This window comes from Podarcis cretensis (assembly GCF_951804945.1).
Source record: "Podarcis cretensis genome assembly, chromosome: 8".
In the NCBI taxonomy this organism is placed as follows: domain Eukaryota; kingdom Metazoa; phylum Chordata; class Lepidosauria; order Squamata; family Lacertidae; genus Podarcis; species Podarcis cretensis.
Window position 1 is genome coordinate 8,263,300 of NC_137177.1, and position 27,637 is coordinate 8,290,936.

The 27,637-nt window shown below is 49.6% G+C and overlaps 1 protein-coding gene across 2 annotated transcripts in view; it reads right to left on the bottom strand.

The window, feature by feature from the left end:
• Nucleotides 1–5,500: 5,500 nt before the first annotated feature.
• Nucleotides 5,501–27,637, bottom strand: part of DACT3 (dishevelled binding antagonist of beta catenin 3) — a 46,792-nt gene continuing 24,655 nt past the window's right edge. For both annotated transcript variants that reach the window (XM_079985445.1, XM_079985446.1), the window contains exons 2-4: nt 10,339–10,450; nt 9,574–9,732; nt 5,501–7,585 (exon numbers count right to left, since the gene is read on the bottom strand). In XM_079985445.1, the coding sequence (XP_079841571.1) occupies nt 5,946–7,585; nt 9,574–9,732; nt 10,339–10,450 (1,911 nt within the window). In that variant the 3' untranslated portion in view covers nt 5,501–5,945. The remainder of the gene's footprint in view (nt 7,586–9,573; nt 9,733–10,338; nt 10,451–27,637) is intronic.

Consider the following 27,637-nt stretch of genomic DNA (forward strand, 5'->3'; position numbering starts at 1 on the left):
TTATTTTTATTTTTGCATGAATTTTGTATGGGGGGGCTTTCTTTGCCAAATGGCAGCACAGAAATATATATATAAACAGCCTAATGTTCAGGCGCCCCCTTCACATGCTCTTTAAAGTAACTTTCCCCTTCTTTTTAAAACCATTTCCCCCCAGAAAAGGCACCCTCCACATACAAGGAGTGACTTTGGCCAAGCCTTTCCTAAAGATCCTTTTTATTTCTCTAAACTTAAACGTCCGAAACGCAATAACCTTCAGGTGCCCCAAATCCCTGCTCTTCTGGAGTTGCCCATACAGGAAATTACTCGATAAATAACCTTTATATCCTGTTTATATATCATGTTTATATCGTGGTTAAAAGCAATAATGTTTGGTTTATATCAATAAATAACGTTTCTATCATGGCCGAGTGTCCCGTGAATTTCACATGTGTTACCTCAGCCTTCCATACGAGCCCCCTACAAGGTAGGCCTGTCCCAATTCTCCTGACATTAAGGACTGGCAACAGGATGAGGGAACGTAACCTGGCCTCCCAGTGACTCCAAGGCAAGGACGAGATTCGAACCCAGGACACGGTATTGCCCAGCTTTCTGCCCCCGCTTTGTCCCCATCTCAGTTCCTCGGCTCCTAATTAACCGACTTGGGCGATTCGAGACACCCGTCTCTCCTCTCAGGCTTCCGGTATAGGGACCGGCTGGTGCCGTTGCCATGGCGACTCTTCTGCAAGCGCCAGCATCCTCCATGATGCGGGCAAAGGAGATGAGCACCTTAACCCTTGCTGGGTACCATCCATCTTGTGCGTTCTCTCACATATTGCAGAATCATGGAATTGCAACGTATGTTCTGGAACTTTCTGCAGTGGGGAAACATCACCCGCTAGCGGCCAACTTTGGCCTGGCAAGGCCTCAGCGAGCCCTCCTGTCTTTGCTGCCTGCCTGGGGCTGACGAAACAAGGGGGTGAAGCATCTCTTAGCCCCCCAAATGTGGTCGCAGGTTGTGTCGACTTACTTCCCAGCATCCTTTTACTGGTTAACCTGTTCTAGCCTTTAGGTAAAAGGTAAAGGTACCCCTGCCCGTAGGGGCCAGTCTTGACAGACTCTGGGGTTGTGCGCCCATCTCACTCAAGAGGCCGGGGGCCAGCGCTGTCCGGAGACACTTCTGGGTCACGTGGCCAGCGTGACAAAGCTGCATCTGGCAAACCAGCGCAGCACACGGAAACGCCGTTTACCTTCCCGCTGGTAAGCGGTCCCTATTTATCTACTTGCACCCGGAGGTGCTTTCGAACTGCTAGGTTGGCAGGCGCTGGGACCGAGCAGCGGGAGCGCACCCCGCCGCAGGGATTCGAACCGCCAACCTTTCGATCGGCAAGCCCTAGGCGCTGAGGCTTTTACCCACAGCGCCACCTGCGTCCCCTTAGGGAGGGCTAATTTTTGACCCTGTTTCTGGCACTGTTTTTGAAACTCGTACATATACGATTCAGCTGCTTCCTTTAGCACTTTGTGTACCCCAGAAAAAAATGGATGGTCCTTTGGGCAGGGTCTCAGGCTCAGCTAAGGCCTCACTCACATTTAGACACTTGCTAATTGGGGGGTGGGGTGGTAAGTTTCGCAACTTGTCTTGATGCGCATCACACCAAAAATGCGACACACGTTCTCAGCTTTCCCAGTTTAAGCAAATAAGAAGATGCTATTTAATTAAAGAACCTTTTTTTTCGTTAACCAGTATATATACATACTAATATATATACATACTAAAATGAGCCTAAAATGTTCATAAATATTAACAAGCGTATGCTGCTATTCGGAATTCTTAGTAATTTTTCCATTTTAAGTGAGAATATCCTAATAACCTGTTTTGTTTGTTTTGCTTTGCTTTACAAACCTTTTAAAAGTGTTACTAGCCCTCACAACACCAATATTTTTTTCCAGGGGATGTGAAACAGTCAACTTATTCTCTCTCTCTCTTTCTTTAATAATATTTTTTATTAAAGATTTTCCTCGCTCACAAAAGCACATGCATTGTCTCTTCCTTCAGGTTGTTTTTTCTCTCTGTGTGTGTGTTTGATTTTAATTCTCCTTCGACTCAATTGCTTTCCTTTACTCTTCCATGTCATCGAAGCATATGCCCTTGTTTAAACAAATAAAATTAGATAAATATGAATGCAAATATATAGGTTCTGGCGGCCCAGGATTAGATGGTGAGGGACAGAGTCCTCTCGGACCAGCAACTATTTTAGCACAGCTTGGAGCAGGCTTCCTCAACCTCGGCCCTCCAGATGTTTTGAGACTACAATTCCCAGCATCCCTGACCACTGGTCCTGCTAGCTAGGGATCATGGGAGTTGTAGTCCAAAAACTTCTGGAGGGCCGAGGAAGCCTGGCTTAGTGGGCTTCAGAACCTGGAAGTGGCCTGGGGATCCCAGGACCTTTGAGGTTGCTTGCTAAAGAGCACTTTGCGGCCGAGTGCCGAGTGCGAGAGAGGGGCGACAAGGGCCTTTCCCCAACCAGCAACGCAAATCTCCGTACAACTCAGCAGCTAGTGATGAGCACCAAAATCCAGGCGCAGAGTAAAAGGGAGGAAAGGGAGGTGGGGTCTCATGTCTCTCATCTGGAACGCATTAGGAGAGGCCCCGGCCACGACATGCGTTTCTTTCTTTTTCTAAGTCAGCCGCAGCCTAGACGAAAAGGGACTCCGAAAGACCTCCCTTCCCTCACCTCCCCCCATGCTCAGGTTTCCATTACAACAACCCGGTGAGATATTCAGATGGTACAAATTAGGCACGCACTTCATAAAAGAAGACTCCCCCCCCCGCCTGGTTCCAACTTAAGTTTCTACAATTCCCTAACCGTGCGTCAGGCGAAAGAAGTAAATCAAACCGTGAACCCAAAGGATTCGCCCAGAGGGAGGAGGTTCCCTGTTGCCCTACTGCATGAGTCACTGATCTGGCCTGGGAGACACATGATTCTGCTGCATCTTTCCTTCGGGCCCATCAACACCTCCCATCCTCGATGCAGAGACACAACAAGGACTCCACTGTGGTCCAATAAATAGCCTTTCTCCCAAACAGGTTTTATAACCAAGGTTGCTTCCGCACCATACACTTAAAGCACTTTAAATGGTTGTGGCTTGCCGCAAAGGGTTCTGGGAACTGTAGTTTGTTAAGAGTATAGAGCGCTCTTAGGAGAGCCTCTCCCATCCCCCTCTCAGAGCTACAACTCCCAGATTTTTTTAAACAAGAAATCCCCCTTCCCAGGTACTCTGGGGTGCAAATATAAGGTAAGGGGACCCCTGACCATTAGGTCCAGTCGTGGCCGACTCTGGGGTTGTGGCGCTCATCTCGCTTTATTGGCCGAGGGAGCCGGCGTACAGCTTCCGGGTCATGTGGCCAGCATGACTAAGCCGCTTCTGGCGAACCAGAGCAGTGCAGGGAAACTCTGTTTACCTTCCCGCCGGAGTGGTACCTATTTATCTACTTGCACTTTGATGTGCTTTGGAACTGCTAGGTTGGCAGGAGCAGGGACTGAGCAACGGGAGCTCACCCCGTCGCAGGGATTCGAACTGCTGACCTTCTGATCCTCGGCTCTGTGGTTTAACCCACAGCGCCACCCGTGTCCCATCTGCAAAGATGGTGCTCAGCAAACATTTTTTAAAAAGGGCAGAGGAGCGGTGAATTTATTTCACAGGGAGCTGGGAAGAGAATCCAGATGTCAACCCTCGTGAACACAACTGTATGCTTGTTAGGAGATATAGTTTTGGGGAGCTGAAATGGGTTGTCCGTGTGCCCCTAAGCGAATGCGGCCCTTTTATCTGAATAGGATCCCCTGCCCCTGATCTATAGAAATCACGGGGAGCAAAGGATCCCGTTTCAAGCACACAATGGCCCAGACTTTGGGACCCAGGTTCAAAGACACACAAAAGTCTCTTTTTGGAGGAGGAGGAGGAGTTCAGCCAAGGAGGCCACCAGCTCATTTCTCTGGCTCCCCCCTTGCAGAAGCAGTTGCAATAATTTAGCTGAGCCAGGATTGCTTGGAGGGAGGAAAAGGACTGGCGGAAAGGAGCCGTGCTGCCCCCTATATTGGGGGCAGCTGGGGGATGGGAGGAGTGCCGAGCGTTCCTGGGGAAGGAATTTGGAAAAGCAGAACCCGCCTTCCTGGCTGCGCGGAGAGCATCTGGTTTTCATAAGGGGCTGGAGCTCTGAGCAAAAGGGAATATATATATGAGAGAGAGATGGACCTCAGATAGCAGTGCGGAAAAAGCAGAATTTCGTCCCGAGCTGCCCAGCGGTTATAGGACTCAAATGGGCTCGCAGGATCCAAGGCATAGCTGTCAACTTTTCCCTTTTCTTGAGAGGAATCCTATTCGGAATAAGGGAATTTCCCTTAAAAAAAAGGGAAACGTTGACAGCTATGATCCAAAGATTTCCTGCTTTCGCTTTAAAGGGACGGTCCAGAATTTGAATCGCTTGGGCTGGTTTGCATACTACAAGGACAAACATAATATATATAAAAAGCTTGAGGCACAGCCCCGTTCTGCAGCCAAATTAAAAGCTTCCTCTGAGCAAGTGCAGAGTGCCTTCTCCCTCAGCCACACGTTAAGCTTTAGGAACGGGGAGCTTCCAGAGAGGGAATACTATTTTCAAGCAGGCTTGAGGCCTACAGCAAAAGCCGTTTTTCTCCCCTCTTTCAGAGTTTTGGTTCTTGTTCCATCCTACCAGGCTGGACTTTTAAGTAAATCTTCATTCCTCAGTCCATACTTGCTTGCCTTCCCCCAAAGGAGAGAAAGGTTTTCTTTTTCTCCTTCTCTCTCCTACCACACCCCTCCTTGTCAAATCCTCCTTTTTTTCTCCTCTCTCTCTTTCTCTTTCTCTCACACACAAATACATTGCTGCAATGAGAGTTATGCAAACCAGAAACACACTCTGTTCTTGCCTTCAGTTAAACAGATTTTGCAGGTTTTGGAAGCCAAGCAAACCCCTACAAAATCTCTTTTTCCTAAGTCAGCCCCCTCTTTGAAACAGCCTGCAGCTCTCCAAATAAAACTATCACCTGGTTCAAGAGACGAAACCCAGAGCCCATGATGTGCCCCTCTAGGTCCCTCAGAAAACCTACACGGCTAAGCGTTTAAGCTTCTTTGGCTTCTCAGCTTTATTTCTGGATCTCAGCCACAAAACTTAAGCTTTCAGGGCTGATTCATACTGGGTTTCGCCGGGATTTGGCCAGCGTTTGAGGCAGCTAACTCGTAAAATGTGAAGGGGAGACGCACGTCTCTGAAATAAAAGGAGGGGTCGGCAGCTGTACTGCTCAAGGGCCCCATCCTGCCCCACTCCCAGTATCACCAGTGGCCTTCCCAGCTGCCGACCCAGAGACAACATAAACATTGAGCACCAAAATCTTTTAGGAAAGGGGGGGAAGTTCCCTCCCCCCCCCATCACCATCTTTAAAGCATTCTTCCTTTACGGGCAAGTTGTTAACCAAAAAGACATCATCCACAAAAAACAACCCCCCAAGAAACAAAACACTGAATTTTATTTACACAGAGAGAAAGGATATCTTTACAGGAATACAAGATCGGCAGTGTCAATGCAGACTCCAGAGTTTTGCAGCGGAACCTGGACTCCTGAGAAGTCAACTGTACAAAAACCATAATAAATACCTCTCCTTTAAAAATGGACGGGATTAGAAAGGGATGGCAGCAGGGGGGGCGAGAGGGAGGGAGACCATTTTAGCGGTTTTTCGTGCAGCTGGGGAAAGAGCGTTAAGAATCATGGGCACCCCAAACTCAGTTCAAAGGCAGTGTTAACTTCCCCAGGTTTTCCCCCGGGGGATGAAAATGGAGCAGATCACACAGTCCTGGAGTTAGAGCCGGACTGGAAGTCGGGGTGTTGGGAATGTGAGGTGCATTTGAGAGGGACCTTTCTGCCGAAAGAGGGACAAAATGGCCGCCCTCCTTCACACCGTCGTCATGACTTTGAGGGAGCCCGAGCGGAAGCGCATGATCTTCTTCTTCAGCGCGTGCGAGGCCTTGATCTTGACGAAGACCTTGGGCTGCCCGCCCGCCGCCTTCCCTGGCCCGGAGGCCGATACGAGCTGCGGGGAGAGCTGCTGCGGCCACACCAGGCCGCCGCTCTCGTCCGTGTCGCTGGACGCCCCGCTGCTGTAGGCCGGAGGCGAGTCCCCGTCGCTCAGGCTCGACTCGCTGTCGCCGTAAACAAGGCCTTCCTCCAGGCGGCACATGGGCGCTTGCCGGGCCGGCTCGGCCGAGCATTCGGAGTCGCTCCCGGCGTAGCTGTACCCCACCGGCCCAGCTCCCCGGCGGCTCCGGCGCGGCTCGGCAGCACTCCCGCCGGGGGCCTCCTCCTGGCAGATCTCCGCCGTCGAGCGCCACTTGCGGTAGCCACCTGCCACGTTGCCGTGAGGCCGCCTCGGGCGGGCCGGCTTGCTGGCGGCTTCGTCCCGCTCGGCCGTGCCGTACTTGACCCCCGGTTTGTTGAGGAGGCTGTTCTCCGACTGGGAGCGAGCTGCCTTCCTCGACCTGGGGGAGCTTTTCCGGCCGCCCCCTTTCCTCGCCGCCGCCGCCTCGCCGCCGCCCTCCTCGCTGAAGCGGCATTTCTTGGGGGGTGCCGACAACCTCGGCCGTTCCCTGGGCAGCAAGGGGGCCCGTTCCGGCGACAGTTCCACAGAGCGCCCCTTGGTCAGGGGAGGGGGCTTCTTTTTGCCAGGCCTCAGGGCCTGCTGCGCCCGGGGAGGCTGCTGAGCTGGGATATAGTGGGCCTTGACCATGAGGCAGGCCCCGTCCTCAGACTCATAGGAGGCCAGGTCCTGGTTGCTGCCAGGGGCAGCTCTGTCGTCTCTATCCAGCAGCGGGGACGATGGGTAGGCTCCTTCATACTGGTCAGTGGATGGAGGTCTCATATGGGCCAAGGCCTGCAGCTTGGGGGGCTTCTTGAGGCTGGCGTGGGGCGGACTGTAGTCCTCAGAGGCTGCTTTGGCCGCCAGCGTCCTCTCGGCCGCGGCATCCCACGAGGACCAGATCCGTGTGGCCGCGGCGGCCCCCCCTTCATGGCCGCAGGGCGAAGGGGTGCTGCTGCCCCTCTCCATGGCTGGAGGGTGTTTGCGTTCAACCGGCGGGGGAAGAAGCTCCAGAGGCCTCTTGCACAGGCTGTTTTGCCTGGCCACCGCGCCCTTGGTGGGCGGCTCCGAACCCAGGCTCGTCCGGGGCTTGCTGCCCCTCACCAGCTGGCTGCGGCGGCGGACGAGCCGGGAGATGTAGCTCTCCACTTTGTGGCAGTGCGAGGCGGCGGCTTCTGAGTAGAACTGGAACTCGCCGCCATAGGCGTCCAGGCCCCCGTCCCCGTCTGCGGGGTAGGCCTGGGAGGCAGCCGAAGAGAAAGCGGGGTCTTCGTAGAGGTGGCTCCGCAGCAAGGGGTTCTGCAGGGCCACGGCGTGGAGAGGGCTGGGGTACAGGAAAGGGTCTGGCGGGTAGCCGGGGGGCTCTTCGGCATAGTCGTGGGAACTGGAGTAGGGGGCAGAGAAGGAGCGGGGCACTGTGCTCCGATGGGGCCCGTCTTTGCTGCTGTTGCCCACATCGCCTGGGAACCGAGGCAGGAAGAAAAGGAGACAGAGAGAGAGAGAGAGAGAGAGAGAGAGAGAGAGAGGTTGGCTGAAATTCTCTGGCCACATTGCCGTTCTACATTTAAAAAGTGCCATGATGCCATTTTAAACATGGCTTCCCCGAAAGGATTCTGGGAGCAGTAGTTCGTTGAGGGTGCTAGCAGCTATTAGGAGACACTCTACACCCAACCACCATTCCCCTCCCAGAACTACAATTCCCTGTTCCATCTGAAGAGGGACTGATTGCTAAAGCACTCTGGAAATTTAAGCTCTAGTGGGGGGGGGGGTCTCCTAACCGCACTCAGCACCCTCAACAAACTACTGCTCCCAGAATTCTTTGGGGGAAGCCATGACAATTTAAAGTGGTGTGAATTCGGATGTGTCACCTGCCTTTTTTATTTATTTATGATTTTCAGTTCTATACATTTCAATAGTTTTACAAACATTTCAACATTTCAAAACTTGACTTCTTTCCCCCTCCTTCTGCGGTTCCTTAAATTTATTTTAAATATTCTCTGCATATCCGAATTAACTTAATTTCCTCATTTATTCATCTACTTTAAATATGTGCTCTTATAAAACCGCAGGTTATTACAATAATCCTGCCAATGTTATTATCTGTTTACAGTTTGTTTGTAAATATTCAACAAACCATTTCCATTCCATTATTAAAAGTTTGTTATCTTGATTTCTTATTTTTCTGGTAAGTTTTGCCATCTCTGCATATTCCATAAGTTTTTGTATCCATTCTTCTTCTGCTGGGAATTCTTCTTCTTCCCACTTTTGAGCAAGTAACATTCTTGACGCTGTTGTCGCATACATGAATAAATTTCTATACCGTTTGGGTAGTTCTGTCCCTATAATTCCCAAAAGAAAAGCTTTTGGGTTTGTTTGTTTTTTACAAACATTATTTTAAACATCTATTTCAGTTCATTATATATCATTTCCCAGTAAGCTTGGGTCACCTGCCTTGGGCATAATCTACGCTATACCTGTAAAGCAGTACCATAGACGCTTGGGTTGCGAACGTGATCTGCGCGGGACGCACATTCACAACCCGCAGCTTCCGCAACCCGCAGTGGCGCATCTGCGCATGCACGGGTTGCGATTCGGCGCTTCTACACATGCGCAACGCCTGAAACCTGCAAGTAACCCATTCCGGTACAGTGGTGCCCCGCAAGACGAACGCCTCGCAAGACGGAAAACCCGCTAGACGAAAGGGTTTTCTGTTTTGGAGACGCTTCGCAAAACGAATTTCCTATGGGCTTTCTTCGCAAGACGAAACGTCTTGCGAGTTTCTGCGGGTTTCCCCCCCTTCCCCCCCTTTCCCTAAGCCACTAAGCCGCTAAGCCGCTTAACAGCTGATCCGCTGATAAGCCGCTTCTCAGCTGATCGCTAAAAGCCGCTAAACCGCTAATAGCGCTAATCCGCTAAGCTGTCAATGGGCTTGCTTCGCAAGACGAAAAAACTGCTATACGAAGAGCCTCACGGAACGGATTAATTTCGTCTTGCGAGGCACCACTGTACTTCCAGGTTTCAGCGGGTCCGTAACCTGGAAAAACGCAACTGAAGCGTCTGTAACCCAAAGTATGACTGTATAGTACCACTTTGAACAGTCCTGGCTCCCCACCCCCCAGAATCCTGGGAGGGGTATTTTTTCAGGGTGCTGAAAACTATTAGGAGACCCCCCTATTTTCTGCAGAGGGGTACAAATTTTAAGGGTGATTTAACAGTCAATCCCCCTTTGCAGGGAATTCTGGGAATGTGGGGGTGTCTCCTTGCAACTCTCAGTCCCTTTAAAAAACTACAGTTCCTAGAATTCCTGGGGGGGGGGGAGCCAGGACTGCTTTAAAGTGGTATCACGGTGCTTTAAAAGTGGTGGCCCCAGCCCGCCCCGACTTCCACATGGGTTATGCCTCAGAAGCCCCCACCCTCCAATTCCCTCCTTCCGCTGCCCCTTACTCACCCACGGACTTGGGGCGCTCATTGGCATAGCCCAGACGGGACTCAGGTCGGCCGATCCGGGAGTAGGACCCCGAGGCGGACGGGAAGCCGGAAGAGGAGTCCCCAAACCCGGAGGCAGGCGAATCGGAGGCCACCGCCGACTGCGCCCCCTCATAGAAACCTGGCAGGATAAATGGGCATTGTTATGTACTGAGTTGAATAGGATCCAAACTGCAGCAATCTGATTGGTCCTAGAACAATAGGATTCAGAATGCAGCAGTCTGATTGGTCTGCAGGAGCCACCCAATCCAGCTCTACATGAAAGTGAATCCACAGCCTGATTGGCCTACAGGAGAATCCTGGAATTAGCCAATCATGTGGGGCCCATTGTGTAAATAATGTATATAAAGCAGACATTCTAGGGAAACTTCCATTCCTCCTCACCACCATGAGCTGAATAAAGAGCATAAAATCCACTCTCAACTCCAAGTATATTGCAGGCATTTGGGATTATCCTTTTGCAATGCGCCCCGCCCCCCAACATCCTCTACTAGCCAGCCTAGCAGAGGGGCTGGCTGGCCTTATTGCAAGCAGGCCCAGCAGTGGGGTGGGTGAGGGTCAAGTTATTTAGCTGACCTTTGCGGAGCCTGGAAGAGAAGGCGCAGACCCCTTCCCTAAAAACGGTCTGTGACCAAGAAGAGAGCATTTATTCGGGGCGAAGCAACAGGCCAACAATAGGGAAGTGACCAGGGGGGCTGCAGTTGTGGGGTGGGGCTTTCCCCCTTACCTGAACTGGGCCAGCTGTCTGTCTCGCCTGCATCCCCGCAGGTCTTCTCAGGGTATAGTCTCAGCAGCCCCAACTGCTGCTCCAACTCCCACATCAAACCGGGCAGGGCATCCTGCAAAAAAAGCAACAGCAAAGAAGATAAAAGTGGCTCGAAGAATCAGGGATTTAGGATGCACAAAAAGTCAGCCCCACCCCTCATCTGGATCTCTGCACAACTGCCACAAGGCCACAGACCGAGACACGTGATGTGGTCTTTGCATGCTTTCCCTTAAAAAATAAATAAACACAGCAATCTAGTCCTCGTTGTTGCACACAAACAAGGAACAATAAGGGTTGTGGTTTTTTTGCGGGGGTGTTGCAAATGTGTACAACTGATGGAACAACTGATTGGTTCAAAATTGGGAAAGGAATACGACAAGGCTGTATATTGTCTTCCTGCTTATTTAACTTATATGCAGAATTGAACATGTGAAAGGCTGGGCTGGATGAATCCCTAGCCAGAATTAAGATTGCCGGAAGAAATATCAACAACCTCAGATATGCGGATGACACAACATTGGTGGCAGAAAGTGAGGAGGAATTAAAGAACCTATTAATGAGGGTGAAAGAGGAGAGCGCAAAATATGGTCTGAAGCTCAACATCAAAAAAACGAAGTTCATGGCCACTGGCCCCATCACCTCTTGGCAAATAGAAGGGGAAGAAATGGAGGCAGTGGGAGATTTTACTTTCTTGGGCTCCATGATCACTGCAGATGATGACAGCAGCCACGAAATTAAAAGACGCCTGCTTCTTGGGAGGAAAGCAATGACAAACCTAGACAGCATCTGAAAAAGCAGAGACATCACCTTGCCAACAAAGGTCCGTATAGTCAAAGCTATGGTTTTCCCAGTAGTGATGTACAGAAGTGAGAGGTGGACCATCAAGAAGGCTGATCGCCAAAGAATTGATGCTTTTGAATTCTGGTGCTGGAGGAGACTCTTGAGAGTCCCATGGACTGCAAGAAGATCAAACCTCTCCATTCTGAAGGAAATCAGCCCTGAGTGCTCACTGGAAGGACAGATCGGGAAGCTGAGGCTCCAATACTTTGGCCACCTCATGAGAAGAGAAGACTCCCTGGAAAAAACCCTGATGTTGGGAAAGATGGAGGGCACAAGGAGAAGGGGACGACAGAGGACGAGATGGTTGGACAGTGTTCTTGAAGTTACCAGCATGAGTTTGACCAAACTGTGGGAGGCAGTGGAAGACAGGAGTGCCTGGCGTGCTCTGGTCCAGGGGGTCATGAAGAGTTGGACACGACTAAACGACTAAACAACAACAACATCTCTCCTTGGTTGTGCTTTAGCACTAGAGAAGAAGCTGAATTTGGAGGGACCCCATGGCAGTCTTCTCACCAAACTTGGCACAACCCGAACGATTGGTCCCCCGCTGCCGTTACTCCTTGTGAGATTTTTTGGGGGGAGTCTCAGACATTTTCCCCAAGCCTTGTTGCAACTGGGCTAATCCCTGCTGCCCCAAGCAGCAGATGTGGGGTTGGTGGAAGGGGACAGGGAAGGGTGGCGCACGCCAGGGGAAAATGTCGCTTTTTTCAGCAAACAAACTCTTTGCCCTATTTCCAAAGCAGGGTAAACTCCACTACTGAATCCTCAGTTTCTGGTCTCTGCATAGCACTGCGCTCCAAACCTAAGAAGTAACCTAAGAGTGCCCCTGAGCATGTACGAAGTGCATTTCCCTAACCATGCAACATCTAGACAGGTTTCAGTGGCACAGCAACGGCTAAGGTCGTGGAACCAACCCTGGCTTTTTCCGTTGAATGGTCAGGTAGTGTTTGATTTGGGAGAACTCTCGCTTTTTTAAATTGCATTTTAACCTGTATTTTAAATTGGAGTTTTTTTTCTATTATGTTTTTTACTGTAATTTTACTGATGTTAGCTGCCCTGAGCCCGGCTCTGGCCGGGTAGGGCGGGGTATAAATAAAAATTTTAAAATAAAATAAATAAATATAAATCCATAAATAGCAACACCCTAGTGGTCCCGGGCCCTAAGGAAGTTAGATTGGCTTCAACCAGAGCCAGGGCCTTCTCAACACTGGCTCCGGCCTGATGGAACGCTCTGCCTCATGAGACCAGGGCCCTGCAGGATCTGATCTCTTTCCGCAGGGCCTGTAAGACAAGAGTTGTTCCACCTGGCCTTTGGCTTGGAGCCAATTTGATTCCCTCCCTCCCTCTCTTTCTTTTTTCTTTTCCTTTCTCCTCCTGCGATGAGGCTACATTTTAATATTTTAATGTTTCAATATTTTAATGTTGTATTTTAATTTTGTTTCTAAGTTGTAATCATTCAACTTGTTTTTATTATTGCTTGTTAGCCGCTCTGAGCCCAGCCTTGGCTGGGGAGGGCAGGGTATAAATAAAAATTATTATTATTATTATTATTATTATTATTACTTCATTGCAGCAAAACAGTGAGCGGGCTGAACTATTCTTCCTTTTTCCTAGCATGTGACTTCTGGAGTGCGTGTTCCCCTCCTTCGAGAAAAGAGAGAGATCTCCTCCCGAATTCGTGAGGCAAAGGGTGGAATCAGCAAGAGGGACCCCCCGCTGCCAACAAATGGGGTCAGAAGTCCAACTGCACACACAAACACGCCACCTTTGTAGGCAGCTGGAACTTGAACCCCAGGCACCAGGAGAGGGGTGTGTGTGTGTGTGTGTGTGTGTTTGTGTATAGAAGCACAGGCTGGGAAGGGGAAGGAAATTGAGTGGGCTACAGGGTGACATTTGACCACTAGGCAGATGGGTGCGCGAGGGACAAAAAGGACTCATTTAAGAGTGTCACTCAAACTCCGGTCTGGAAACAAAGGGGCAAAATTCTCACCGCGCCAAAGGAAAAGAAGAATGTGTGTGTGTGTGTGTGTGTGTGTGAGAGAGAGAGAGAGAGAGAGAGAGAGAGAGAGAGAGAGATGCATTCACCCCATTCATTTATATTTCAACTAGTAGTTATGGCTTGCCCCAAATAATTCTGGGTGCTCCCCTCTCAGAGCTATAATTCTTAGAGTTCCTTGTGAAAAGGCACTGGCTGTTAAACAACTCTGGGAATTGTAGTTCTGGGAGGAGCACAAGGTTCTCCTTAACAACTCCCAAAACCCTTCACCAAAGACAGCTCCCAGAATCCTTTGGGGAGTTGAAGCCATGGCTGGTTAAAGTGGGATCACAGTGCTGCAAAATAATAATAATAATAATAATAATAATAATAATAATAATAATAAATTTATTATTTATACCCTGCCCATCTGGCTGGGTTTCCCCAGCCACTGTAGGTGGCTTCCAAAAAAATATTAAAATACAGTGGTCTGTTAAACATTAAAAGCTTCCCTAAACAGGGCTGCCTTCAGATGTCTGATAGTTGTAAAAGTCTGATAGTTGTTTTTCTCTTTGACATCTGGTGGGTGGACGTTCCACAGGGCGGGCACCACCACTGAGAAGGCCCTCTGCCTTGTTGCCTCTAACCTCACATCTCGCAATGAGGGAACTGCCAGAAGGCCCTCGGCACTGGACCTCGGTGTCCGGGCAGAACGATGGGGGTGGAGACGCTCCTTCAGGTATACAGGACCGAGGCCATTTAGGGCTTTAAAGGTCAGCACCAACACTTTGAAATGTGCTCAGAAACGTACTGGGAGCCAATGTAGATCTTTCAAGACCGGTGTTATGCGGTCTATTATTATTATTATTTTGTTTGTATGCGGCCCATCTGACTGGGTTGCGCCAACCACTCTGGGCGGCTCCCAACAGAATATTAAAAACACTATAAAAGTGTTTTTCGTGGCTTGGAATGAGGATTAAACAAATGAACAGAAAACTCTATGCAAGAGGGCTGTGGTTTTCTTTTGCCAACCATTCCACATGCCAACACCAAGCGCAAGGAATTGTGGGGCAATAAGCCACAGCACCCTTTGAGTTCAGGGAGCACTTTGGCATCTGTTGGTTTGATGGGGGGTTTTTTTGGACTAGGGGGAGGTTGAGGTTTTGTTTATTTGCTAATCAGTGGGTCAGAGTATTGCTTTGTTTAAGGTAAAGGTAAAGGGACCCCTGACCATTAGGTCCAGTCGTGGCCGACTCTGGGGTTGCAGCGCTCATCTCGCTTTACTGGCTGAGGGAGCCGGCGTACAGCTTCCGGGTCATGTGGCCAGCATGACTAAGCTGCTTCTGGCGAACCAGAGCAACACATGGAAACGCCGTTTACCTTCCCGCCGGAGCGGTACCTGTTTATCTACTTGCACTGGCGTGCTTTCGAACTGCTAGGCTGGCAGGAGCAGGGACCGAGCAACGGGAGCTCACCCTGTCACGGAGATTCAAACCGCTGACCTTCTGATCGGCAAGTCCTAGGCTCTGTGGTTTAACCCACAGCGCCACCCACGTCCCATCTATTGCTTTGTTTACTATTTAATAATTCCTTGATACTATTTGTAGGAGTGGTTCCCCCCCCCCCCAGGAGTGTTACGTTATATGTTATCTTTGACAGCTCGGTAGAGCAGGAGGCTCTTAATCTCAGTGTCGAGGGTTTGAGCCCCACATCGGGCAAAAGGATTCCTGCGTTTCAGGGGTCTGACTATTGTCCAATGATGTCAAGTTCAACCAGACACACGGAAGGAGGCAATAAAAGAACAGGTTTGGCGGGGGTGGGAAGCTCTTCCCAAGTTTGGAGGGGGGGGAGCGCCCTAAATGTAGCTCACCTAATCTGCATGATTGCAGCAGCCCGTTTTGAACGCTGTGCAAATTAGCCTGGAGGCAGATTTCAGAAGGTCGCAGAGACAGCAAGTCAACACGCCAATTTGAAATCTGCATGCATTTGAATGAATTAGCACATATGCATTTTGAACCACAGACAGAGGAAGTCGCCTTACAATGCATGGTAGACCATTGGTCCATTCCTACGCCAGGGAAGAGGTGCCTCAGACCAGGGGAATAAATGCTGGCCTTCTAGGTTTTACTATCTGGGTTTTACGTCTCTGCCCCAGGGCATGCAGCTGGCAGCTAAATAAATAACCACTAAGAAAAGGCAAAGGTGACGTCAAACAGCAACTTCCGCACCTCGCTAACTTGCTCTTGCCAACCTGGGGTGGCAAGAGTTTTTGGATATGCTCTGTCCTGGGGTGAAATACAATCTGGTTTGCATTTAAAGGCAAATCTACCTAATCTGGTTTTTCCAAAATTTTATGCAAACTGGAACACAATCCACCCATTGAAATTCACGCTTCTCTGAATTTTGCAATGTCATTCTCCAGACGAGTAGCGTGTACAAAAACCCATCTGCTAGGGTAAAGCGCTCATATTTAAAATGTATATGTCAGTGAAAATAACTTATAAAAATGCCTGATATCAGGGGGAAATGGCTTTGCAAAAATGGGTAAACTAGGAGAAATTTGCACCAAAATGCTGTTGAATTTTCAGGAGGACCTGCTGATGTGGAAACATGAAAAATTAGAAACCAAGAGAAATTCAAACTTACAGATCAGACCAACTCCCACCACAAACGAATGGGGGTACCATTTTCTGGTAGGCTCACATACTGGCAAAATCAGACTGAATAATAAAAACTGTGATGCAACAAACGTACTCCCCTTCCCCTGCAAAATTGGAGTTTTTGCAGTAAGGAAAGTGATGGGGAAACCTGCTGAGAAGCGTGGCCTAATATTTGCTTGATGCGATGTCAGTGCTGCGGTGTCTGTTATGGCCTGGGATTCGGACTCAGAGGCTGAACCTGAGGGATCACAGCCTGCACAGGATTCCCCGCCTCCAGAACCAGCTGAGCCGGGGCTGGGGCTTGATCCTGAAGGGTCCTCACTTGTGCGGGATCCTCAGGTACAGGCATCAGCTAAGCCTGCTCTGGCTCCTGAGGTGATGGAGGACCCATTGCCTGCAGCTGCTCCACTCTCAGCCCCATCAGGGGAAGCTGAGGTTCCCTCTGGGTCCAGTAACCCTCCAGCCTCTCCTGAGCTGCAGAGGCTCAGGGCAGAGAGGTGGAGGGAACTATGTTCTCGCAGGAGGAGCGCTCGCCTCCAGGCCCGGAGAGGTGAGTCACCAGAGGATCGGGGCCGCCCTATGCCTCGGGGCAGATAAAAGCCAGCCAGCCCCATTCCCAGGTTGTGGGAGCAATGTTGTTGCTAGCCTGTTCCTGCCTGCACCCTGTCCTGCTCGTCTGCCAGAGTTCCTGACCCCACCTGACTCCCCGCCTTGGACCCCACTTCGCCCTTGGTGGACAGCCTCCATACCCTCGACCTAGGACCGGACTCAGACCACGCAGCACGGTAACACTCCCCCCCCCCCCGGGACCAGCACAATCTGGCTGTTAACCAGAAGGCTGGTGGTTTGGGTTCATCCAGGGATGGCTGTAGGCAGAATTCCTACAGGGGGTTGGACTAGATGACTCTCATCCCTTGAAGCTCTACAATTCTGTGATTCCCCACCAACAAATTGGGATGAATGCTAACTAAATAGCCAACACTGCATGAAGTCTGAGGAGAGGTTAGACAAACAAATCAGGATGAGCGCCCGATAAGCAGGTTGTGTGGAAACAGCCCCTGAAGTCCCCTAACATTGAACTACTTATTCACAAGGGTCTAATTTGTGACCACTGGCAGGTTGTGCATCTGTAGCAGTGACCAGAGGAGCAGTGACTGCTGGGAGAAGAAGTGCCCTGGTGCATCTGCGGCGGCACAACCAGACGCCTTCATCTGCCCCTGCTGCAACAAAACATGTCTCTCCTGCAGCCTTCAAAATTCACCAGCCACGTTTTGCATCTGGCTATCAGCAGCCACTGCTTGCCAACAAAGGTCCGTATAGTAAAAGCTATGGTTTTCCCAGCAGTGATGTATGGAAGTGAGAGCTGGACCATAAAGAAGGCTGATCGCCAAAGAATTGATGCTTTTGAATTCTGGTGCTGGAGGAGACTCTTGAGAGTCCCATGGACTGCAAGAAGATCAAACCTCTCCATTCTGAAGGAAATCAGCCCTGAGTGCTCACTGGAAGGACAGATCCTGAAGCTGAGGCTCCAATACTTTGGCCACCTCATGAGAAGACTCCCTGGAAAAGACCCCGATGCTGGGAAAGATGGAGGGCACAAGGAGAAGGGGACGACAGAGGACGAGATGGTTGGACAGTGTTCTTGAAGCTACCAGCATGAGTTTGACCAAACTGCGGGAGGCAGTGGAAGACAGGAGTGCCTGGCGTGCTCTGGTCCAGGGGGTCACGAAGAGTCGGACACGACTAAACGACTAAACAACAACAACATTGACCACTGGCGACCCAGAGAAGTTGCCCACCACCTGGAGGTTGCGTGCCTGGGGATCCTCAGATCTGGTCTGTTTTCACACATGAGCAACCTGTCCTGTAGAATTCTATCCATTTTATCTGCACAGTCAAAACGAATTTCAGGAACCGAAAAGTCGGGTTGAAAAATACGACTTCCGAGCGGTCTGTCCCCAAAATGGCAACTGGACATTCCGTTTTGGCGACCGTAACCCTGGTTAAAGGAGCCTTTCGGCGCCTAGCTTATATATCTGAGTTTCTAACACAGCTCTGCCATTTCAGCCTCTACAGCCACAGCAGGCGCTGTGATTCCCCAGTGGTTTAACTTCACCCCCAAAGGCGAACTCCATTGTCTCCCGAGACAGACGGATGCCAACCAAGCTACCGATGGTACAGTGGGCAGGCCCTTGCAGTCCCTCTGTCAATCAACACTGGCTACCAACACTCAAGGACCCTCTATGAATCTCACCGGAGACAGAAGATGACTTTGGTTCCAGAGCAGCAGTTGTGGAAGTCTGCCTTATTCCCCATATCAAATGGATTTCCACCCATGTAAAATTTATTTTCCTCTGATCTCCTCTCGCCTAGCCCCAGCCGCTGTTCTTATGCCTATAAATTTCTAATCCCTCCTGGAATCCTGTTAAGCTCAAAGCTATCTGGCTGGTAAGACGCGCCAATACCCACAAACATTTAAATCTGCGCAAAGGAGGTTTTGCACAAGCCAATTGCCGGCGGGGCTTTGCACGGAAAACTCTGCGTGAAAGCTGCATCCCATGATGATCAAGACCACAGGTCAGCAAGCTTTTCCAGCTGTGGGCTGGTCCACCGTCCCTCAGACCATGTGGGGGGCCGGACTATATTTTGAAAAAAATAATAACGAACAAATTCCTATGCCCCACAATAACCCAGAGATGCATTTTAACTAAAAGGACACATTCTACTCATGTAAAAACACGCTGATTCCCGGACCGTCCGTGGGCCAGATTGAGAAGGCGATTGGGCCAGATCCGGCCCCCGGACTATATTTTGAAAAAAATAATAACGAACAAATTCCTATGCCCCACAATAACCCAGAGATGCATTTTAACTAAAAGGACACATTCTACTCATGTAAAAACACGCCGATTCCCGGACCGTCCGTGGGCCAGATTGAGAAGGCGATTGGGCCGGATCCGGCCCCCGGGCCTAAGGTTGCCTACCCCGGATCAAGACCCTTTTTCAAGGCTGGATCTCTGCCAGGTCTTTGCAAGCAACGAGGCACGGACCACAACGTCGCCGGCTGGACTTGGGAACTGCCTCCATTGCTCTCCTTGTATGGAATATCGGAGCAGATATAAAAACAATGGGCTGCTTCTGGGCCGCCAAGTCATTTAGGCCCCAGAAACAATTGGGTTCAGCTGGAAAATTAAGCAAGCTACTTCAGCCCATTCCCCAAAAATGTATTGCAGTTCTGGGAGAGGTGAGTTGGGTAGTGGAATTAGGGTGAATTGAGGAACTGAGTGGTACACAGCTGCCTAATTTAAAACGATCATAGGTTATGCGTTTCCCGATTGCAAAAATAAATACAGTGGTGTCTCGCAAGACGAAAAGAATCCGTTCCGTGAGTCTCTTCGTCTTGCGGTTTTTTCATCTTGCGAAGCAACCCTATTAGTGGCTTAGCGGACTAGCGCTATTAGCGGCTTAGCGGCTATTAGCGGCTTAGCGGCTTAGAAAAAGGGAGAAAAAAGTGAAAAAAATCGCAAGACTCGCAAGACATTTTCGCCTTGTGAAGCAAGCCCATAGGGAAATTCGTCTTGCGAAGCACCTCCAAAACGGAAAACCCTTTCGTCTAGCGGGTTTTTCGTCTTGCGAAGCATTCGTCTTGCGGGGCACCACTGTATAAAAATAAGAGGGGGCTGCAAAACACACACACACACACACACTTTTGCCCGCCAGTCAAATTTAAATCTAACCTACTTTTCACCTAGCACAGTTGTGGAGATTATTCCAGCTGCAGCTATTATAATCAGGCGAGCATCCCTCAAGGGAACGGACTGGATAACTTCAAAGCCAGAGACTTTAGAGGCGGGGGGGGGGGAGATTCCATTTGCTCTGCTGTGAGTTTATTCCTTTTGGCAAGCCAAGCCTAGCATTAGACCGGTCTCTCTCTTTTACAATCCTTCTCCTAATCAGGCCACTTCTTGCCATAAGGTGGTCATATCGCATGCTCTCCAATATTTCCTTGATGAAAAGAGGGACATTCTAGTCTGTACCAGGAAGGTTCTGTGTCCTATACACATCAGCCTTGGTCACTTTGAGCCAATTGCAACCTCTCCGCTGAACGCTGAATCCTGTGAGGTGATTGTTGTAAATAAAAAAATGTGTGAAGGGTTGGGGTCATGTACAACACCTTCCACAGATAAATGGAATGAAAAAAAATGGTAGATGGAAGCTGCCTTGAGTCCTTGTCAGGGGAAAATGCAGGAGATTATTATTAGGGACGCGGGTGGCACTGTGGGCTAAACCACAGAGCCGAGGACTTGCCGATCAGAAGGTCGGCAGTTCGAATCCCCGCGACAGGATGAGCTTCCGTTGTTTGGTCCCTGCTCCTGCCAACCTAGCAGTTCGAAAGCACATCAAAGTGCAAGTAGATAAATAGGTACCACTCCGGCGGGAAGGTAAATGGTGTTTCCATGCGCTGCTCTGGTTCGCCAGAAGCAGCTTAGTCATGCTGGCCACATGACCCGGAAGCTGTACGCCAGCTCCCTTGGCCAATAAAGCGAGATGAGCGCCGCAGTCCCAGAGTCGGCCACAACTGGACCTAATGGTCAGGGGCCCCTTTACCTTTTAAAATTATTATTATTATTATTATTATTATTATTATTATTATTATTATTAAACTGAGAATGAACAGGAACATAGAGACTAAATCCTATTGAACTCAGTGGGACTTAGTTCTGAGTAATAATGATTAGTAGGCAGACCTACTTCATTCCCCAAAAATTTGAGAACCGAAACACAGCCATCTTTGGACATCTTTGGCAGTCATCTGAATTTTGCAGTGCAGTTCTCCAGCCACATAATGTATCCAAAAATGTATGTATCAGCGTAAAGCATGCATAACAGTTCATATAATAGTGAAAATAGCATCCAGAAATGTACTATACTAGGAAAGATTGCTTTGCAGAAAAAAAAAAGGTGTCTTAGGAAAAATTGGATACAAACATGAATCTATTAGGAGAAACTCAGGCTAAGATGTGGGTAAATTTTCAAGAGGACTTTTTTATTTATTTATCACAAACGGATGTGGAAATGTTGGCATCTGAGCTGAGGAGTGGAAAAACGAGAATCTGAGTGAAAGCAAATTGGATAGGTTCACCCTTCTAAGAAGTTCCCTGCTAAGATTATGGCTGCAGGGAGGGAATAACACCTCTCTGCACCCTAATGAAAAAAAACTACAGTTCCCAGAATTCTTTGGGGGAAGCCATGGCCGTTAGAACTGGTATACCATAAATTTATGGCGTGAATGTGGACTTGCACCACTATCTTCGAAATCAGAAGTGGGCAACGGCACCCCAAATTCAAAACCATGAGGGACAGAACCATGGGCATTTGATTTTTTTAAAAACGGAAGGCGATGTTTTCCTCCAGTTTGTCGCGTTTCACGCCAGGGCCTGGCACAGCCCCTTCGGCAAGAGCCCAGAGTTAGTGGCACACAATCGGCACAATGGTGGCAGTTTCGCCTCTACGCTTCCCCTAATGAAAGGCGCTTTTGGAATCGCGGCTGAGGGAGCTGCCATCCTTTGCGACCCACTGCCAAGAGGCGGCGGCGGGTGTTGGTGGGGAGAGCAGAAAGAGGGGGGAAAGCTCATAAAATCTTGTCGGTTGCAAGCTCGGCTCCTGTTTTTTTTTTTTTTTTCCTGAAGGAAAGTGATGCTTGAACGGTTACGTCTGGCTTCCTGAGCTGAAAGGCAAGGAGATGGAAAAGAAATAGGCAGCAAAGATTTCTCTCTCTCTCGTTCTCCGTTTTAAAGACCTCACAGACTGTTTTGGTTTCCCCCCCACATCGCCGGTTCTGAAACATTCTTATTTCTGAGTGGTTCAGAAGAACAGGAGCCTGGAATTGTATACCAAATTAAGTCAGGAACAAACATGAAAAACGGTCCTATTTTCATAGCTAGGACTTTACAGTGGTACCTCAGGTTAAGTACTTAATTCGTTCCGGAGGTCCATTCTTAACCTGAAACTGTTCTTAACCTGAAGCACCACTTTAGCTAATGGGGCCTCCCGCTGCTGCTGCGTCGCCAGAGCACGATTTCTGTTCTCATCCTGAAGCAAAGTTCTTAACCTGAAGCACTATTTCTGGGTTAGTGGAGTCTGTAACCTGAAGCGTATGTAACCTGAAACGTATGTAACCTGTGGTACCACTGTACTTCTACCTGCTAGATTAAGAGACTCAGCAATAGGCCTGTTGTCCAGTTGATTTAGAACGCAAGGTGGTATCCTTTTCTTTAACAAACAAAAATAGTAAAAAATGGACCCACAATTTGAGGGGTTTTGCCCTGTGTGGTGCCTTAGATCCCAACTGCACTGTGCATTTAAAGCAGGACTGTACCGCTTTATAAAGTTGCGGTTTCTCCCAAAGCATCTTGAAGAATTGTAGTTTGCTCAGGGCACTGAGAGCTGTTCCTGTTCTCCTTGCAGAGCTACATTTCCCAGAGCGGTTAAACAATCAAAGCTTCTTTGCAGAGAACCATGGAATTTGCAACTGAGTCGAAAGAGATTCTTTCAAAGACTAGGAGAAGGAGGGAAAGGAAGGAACAGGGTTGGGGGCAAGAGTTTGGGACCAAAGCAATGCCCATCTCCCTCCACCTTGAAAAAAAAAAAAACCACCCAAGATTATTATTATTATTATTATTATTATTATTATTATTATTATTTATTTGTACCGAGCCCATCTGGCTGGGTTTCCCCAGCCACTCTGGGCGGCTTCCACAAATACCAAAAATACACTAATATGTCACACATTAAAAACTTCCCTGAACAGGGCTACCTTAAGATGTCTTCTGAATGTCAGGTAGTTGTTTATCTCTTTGACATCTGATGGGAGGGCGTTCCACAGGGCGGGCGCCACTACTGAGAAGGCCCTCTGCCTGGTTCCCTGTAGCTTCGCTTCTTGCAATGAGGGAACTGCCAGAAGGCCCTCGGCACTCGACCTCAGTGTCCGGGCAGAACGATGGGGGTGGAGACACTCCTTCAGGTATACTGGACCGAGGCCGTTTAGGGCTTTAAAGGTCAACACCAACACTTTGAATTGTGCTCAGAAACGTACTGGGAGCCAATGTAGGTCTTTCAGGACCGGTGTTATGTGGTCTCGGTGGCCGCCCCCAGTCACCAGTCTAGCTGCCGGATTCTGGATTAGTTGTAGTTTCCAGGTCACCTTCAAAGGTAGCCCCATGTAGAGTGCATTGCAGTAGTCCAAGCAGGAGATAACTAGAGCATGCACCACTCTGGCGAGACAGTCCACAGGCAGATAGGGTCTCAGCCTGCGTACCAGATGGAGCTGGTAAACAGCTGCCCTGGAAACAGAATTTACCTGTGCCTCCATGGACAGCTGTGAGTCCAGAATGACTCCCAGGCTGCGCACCTGGTCCTTCAGGGGCACAGTTACCCCATTCAGGACCAGGGAGTCCCCCAGACCAGCCCGCCTCCTCTCCCCCAAAAACAGTACTTCTATCTTGTCAGGATTCAACCTCAATCCATTAGCCGCCATCCATCCTCCAACCGCCTTTGACCATTTTGAAAACATACATCCTTTCCTCTGGAGAAGCGCCACAGTTTTGTCAAATAATATTCTGGGCTAATCCATTGTCTTGACTAATTGCCAAGTAGATGGAATTGCTTAGCATGCAGCAATAGGAAAATCAGGATCTGCACACACTTTGGCTGATCGTAAGACAGGCCTCTCCAAACATAGCAAAGGTCAGACAGAATTAAAAACAAGACCATTTACAGGCAGGCAGGGCTACAGTTCAGACTGCTGGAGACTCCAGTCCCGAGAAGATCATTAACCACCCTCATTCAGAAATGCCAGCCAGGGACATTTTGCTGCTTGAGGCAATAGCTTCTGCCCGCCAGACCCTCCAAGTGTCCCTATTTTCCAGGGAAGTCCCAGATTTATAAAAGCCATCCTAGTTTCTGATCTGGTCTCGGAACATCCCGCTTTTCCTTAAAAGGTAAAGGGACAGTTAAGTCCAGTCGCGAACGACTCTGGGGTTGTGGCGCTCATCTTGCTTTACAGGGCAAGGGAGATGGCGTTTGTCCGCTTCCACAGACAGTTTTTCCAGGTCATGTGGCCAGCATGACTAAGCCGCTTCTGGCGAAACCAGAGCAGCACACGGAAAGGCCGTTTACCTTCCCGCCGGAGCGGTACCGATTTATCTATTTGCACTGCGTGCTTTTGAACTGCTAGGTTGGCAGGAGCAGGTTCCGAGCAATGGAAGCTCACCCCGTTGCGGGGATTCGAACCGCCAACCTTCTGATTGGCAAGCCCTAGGCTCTGTAGTTTAACCCACGGCACCACCTGCGTCCCGAGAAGGGTGCTAGGAGACCCCTATTTCCCTCACAGAGCTGCAGTTCCCAGAGGGAAGAGGGAACTGTTCTGCGAAGTGCGAACACCCGTAACAAACCACAGCTCCTATAATTCTTTGGGGGAACCCATGACCGTCTAAAGCAGTGCCATTGTGCTTCAAGGCCCACTAAACCTCCCAGCCCCCTCCCCACTTCTGTAATGGCAAAAGGTGCTTTCACCTTTCTCTCCCCGCTCCCCCACCCGAGAAATTCAGTTCATAAAACGGAAGGCAAGCCAGGACAGCAATGGTCCTCTTGACTCTTAGCCATGGTTTGGAGCACTGCTTGGAGATCTGCTGCGTCCCACGGCCTTTTATTGTACCGTATTTTTCGCGCTATAGGACACACTTTTTCCCCTCCAAAAATGAAGGGGAAATGTGTGTGCATCCTATGGAGCGAATGCAGGCTCCTTGGCCTCAGCGATAGCAACGCGAAGCCTCCGAAGCGCAGAGGGAGAACTCCCCCCGCGCTCCGGAGGCTTCACGTTGCTTTCGCTGAAGCCGCCTGAAGCCTCCGGAGCGCAGGGAACTCCCACTGCACTCCGGGGACTTCGGGCAGCTATCTACAAGCCTTCGGAGCGCAGCAGGAGTTCCCACCATGCTCTGAAGGCTTGCAGATGGCCGCCTGAAGCCTGAAGCCCCCGGAGCGCAGCGCGAACGCCCGCTGTGCTCTGGGGGCTTCAGGCGGCCATCCGCAAGCCTTCGCAGAACGGTGGGAACTCCTGCTGCGCTCCGAAGGCTTGCAGATAGCCGCCTGAAGCCGGGAGAGCGAGAGGGGTCAGTGCACACTGATCCCTCTTGCTCTCCAGGCTTCACATCGCTGGAGAGGCGCTGCACAGTTTTCCCTCTCTGCGCAGCGCCACTTCAGCGAAGCAGGAGGAGAAATGGAAGGAGCTCCGTTTCTCCTGCCGCTTCGCTGAAGGGGCGCTGAGCAGAGAGGGGGAGATTTTTTTTCCCCCTGTTCTCTCCCTCCTATGGTCCGGTGCGTCCTATAGAGCGAAAAATACGGTATGTTTGAAGTGTGCCTTGCAAACCACACTGGGAGGAAATTTATCCCAGAAATCCATATGCAAATAGATTTAATAAATAAAGCACAGGCTACGTCTCTGTGAGGCTACAGGGTCGGGCAGAGGGGGTTTAAGAGGGACGCTGCGGGCTGCAGTCGTTTTCGCCCTTCCTTTCAAAATATTTGGGAATCCAAATGCTCCAGGCTTGAGTGCCGAAGAATTCCAAACAAATACTGTTCAACGGCAGCGCCACAGCACCTCTAAGCCTTTATCCTGGCACAGCGCCATGAACATTCGTCAGAATAACAGCCGTCCAGGGAAGGATAACACTCCCATTGTCAGCCAAAGAGATGCACCAAGGCCATTTTTAATATATATATATATATATATATATATTGTATGTGTGCAGAGAAGCCGCCTCCGCTGAGCACCAAAGCATCTTGTGCAAAGCTCCCCACCTCTGCTTTTGTCTATTCCACCCCCCCCCTTTCTTAATTACGGAGGATATTTGCATTCCCGCCCCCTTCTAAATAGAGATCCTTTTGTTCCTTAACAGCTGTTTTCCTACCAGAAGCTTTGAGATCAGATTTTTTTGGGAGAAAGCCCAATATAACAAAATCTTTGCCGGTGGTAATGGGGATGCTTGCCTTTGTCCTGGCGCTCGCGCATCAGTCTGGAAGTGTGTGATAAAGCGGTTATCTTGCAAACACGGCTGGGGGTGGGGTGGAGTTTCTTTCTGAGCTGGGGAAGAGGGCTACACCTGACTGCTGAGCTAAAAATCATACACACAGAGAGAGAGAGTTTGGAGAGGTGAGAGTTCAAAAACATGTGCCAGAAACGCAGATTAAGGATTGCAGACTTGGAGATTTGCCCAGGGCAAAGCCATTGCAGAGACCACACCTGAAGCTGCCTTCTCCTTTACACACCAGACCCTCCAAGTGCCCCTATTTTCCAGGGACAGCCCTGGATTTACAGAAGCTGTCCCAGCTTCTGATTTGATCCTGGAATGTCCCACTTTTCCTTAGGACGTCCTTGTTTTCCCAAAGTCTTTGTCGGCTCTGCCAACATCCCCTTTAACAGGGGATTCGTCCAAAGACCCTCTGCATGCAGAGCACACACTAATTATATTATTTATTATTATTATTATTATTATTATTATTATTATTATTATTATTATACCACCCTATACCCGGAGGTCTCAGGGTGGTTCACAGAACAAAATCAAAATCTAAAACCACAAAATATACAGTCATACCTCGGGATGAATACGCTCCAGCTTAAATATTTCCAGGTTGCGCTCTGCGGCGACCCGGAAGTAATGGAGCGCATTACTTCTGGGTTTTGCTGCTCGCGCATGCGCAGAAGCTCAAAATGACGTCACACGCATGCGCGGAAGCAGCAAAACACGACCCACACATGTGCAGATGCACATTTGCTTCAGGATGTGAACAGGGCTCTGGAACGGATCCCGTTCACATCCAGAGGTACCACTATATAATCAAAACAATGAATGAATGAAATCTTTATTGCTAAAAACCATAAGCCGTCACAACTGAATCAAAATAAAAACAACGCAATAACACCCCCCCCAAAAAAAACCCCCCACATTTTAAAAGGGCATAGGCCTCTTCCACTGACCTGCACTGTTTCCCTAGGGTTGCCAATTCAGGAATGGCATAACTTGGATTAGATTTCAGCTTTGTGCCCACTGCCAAATATTAGGGCCGGCCCAAGAGATTTTGCCGTCTGAGGCAAAGGGCAAGGTGATGCTCCTCCCCTCCTTATTCGATGTGGAGAAGTTGACTGGACAGGCAGTTCCACTCAGCATCCTCCACCACTCCTAGTGTACAAGATCTGCCCTCCAACAAAGGAGAAATGGCCCGGGGAGGAACAGCCGGGGGTCTGCTGCCATTGACCCCCTAGAAACAGCAGCCTGAGGCAACCATCTCCTCTCACCTAATGGTAGGGACGGTTCTCTCCATATATCACCCAGGATGGAAAAGGTTGGGTTTTGTCATGAGAGGAACAAATCACTATAGAACAGACTGGACATTTTACAGAGAGCAGCAGCAATACCCAAAGGACAGTATCTTCTTAATGCAGGCTGGGAAAACATACATTCATTCCCTGGAAATCAATTTTGCTGTGAAGGCCACTGGGGCAAGCAGAGGCAATCTATGCCAGTGCGCTGTTGTGGCTGGAGTGTCAGAGTGCGACCTGGGAGAGCAAGATTTGAATCCCCACGAAGCCACGAAGCTCACTGGGCCCAAAAAAGATGGGATATAAATGTGATAAATGAATAAAAGAGCTAAATGCATTTTCCTAGCAGCGTCTTGCAAATCCAGCTTTTGAACCATAAAGAGATTTCTGATGATTATCTAAATG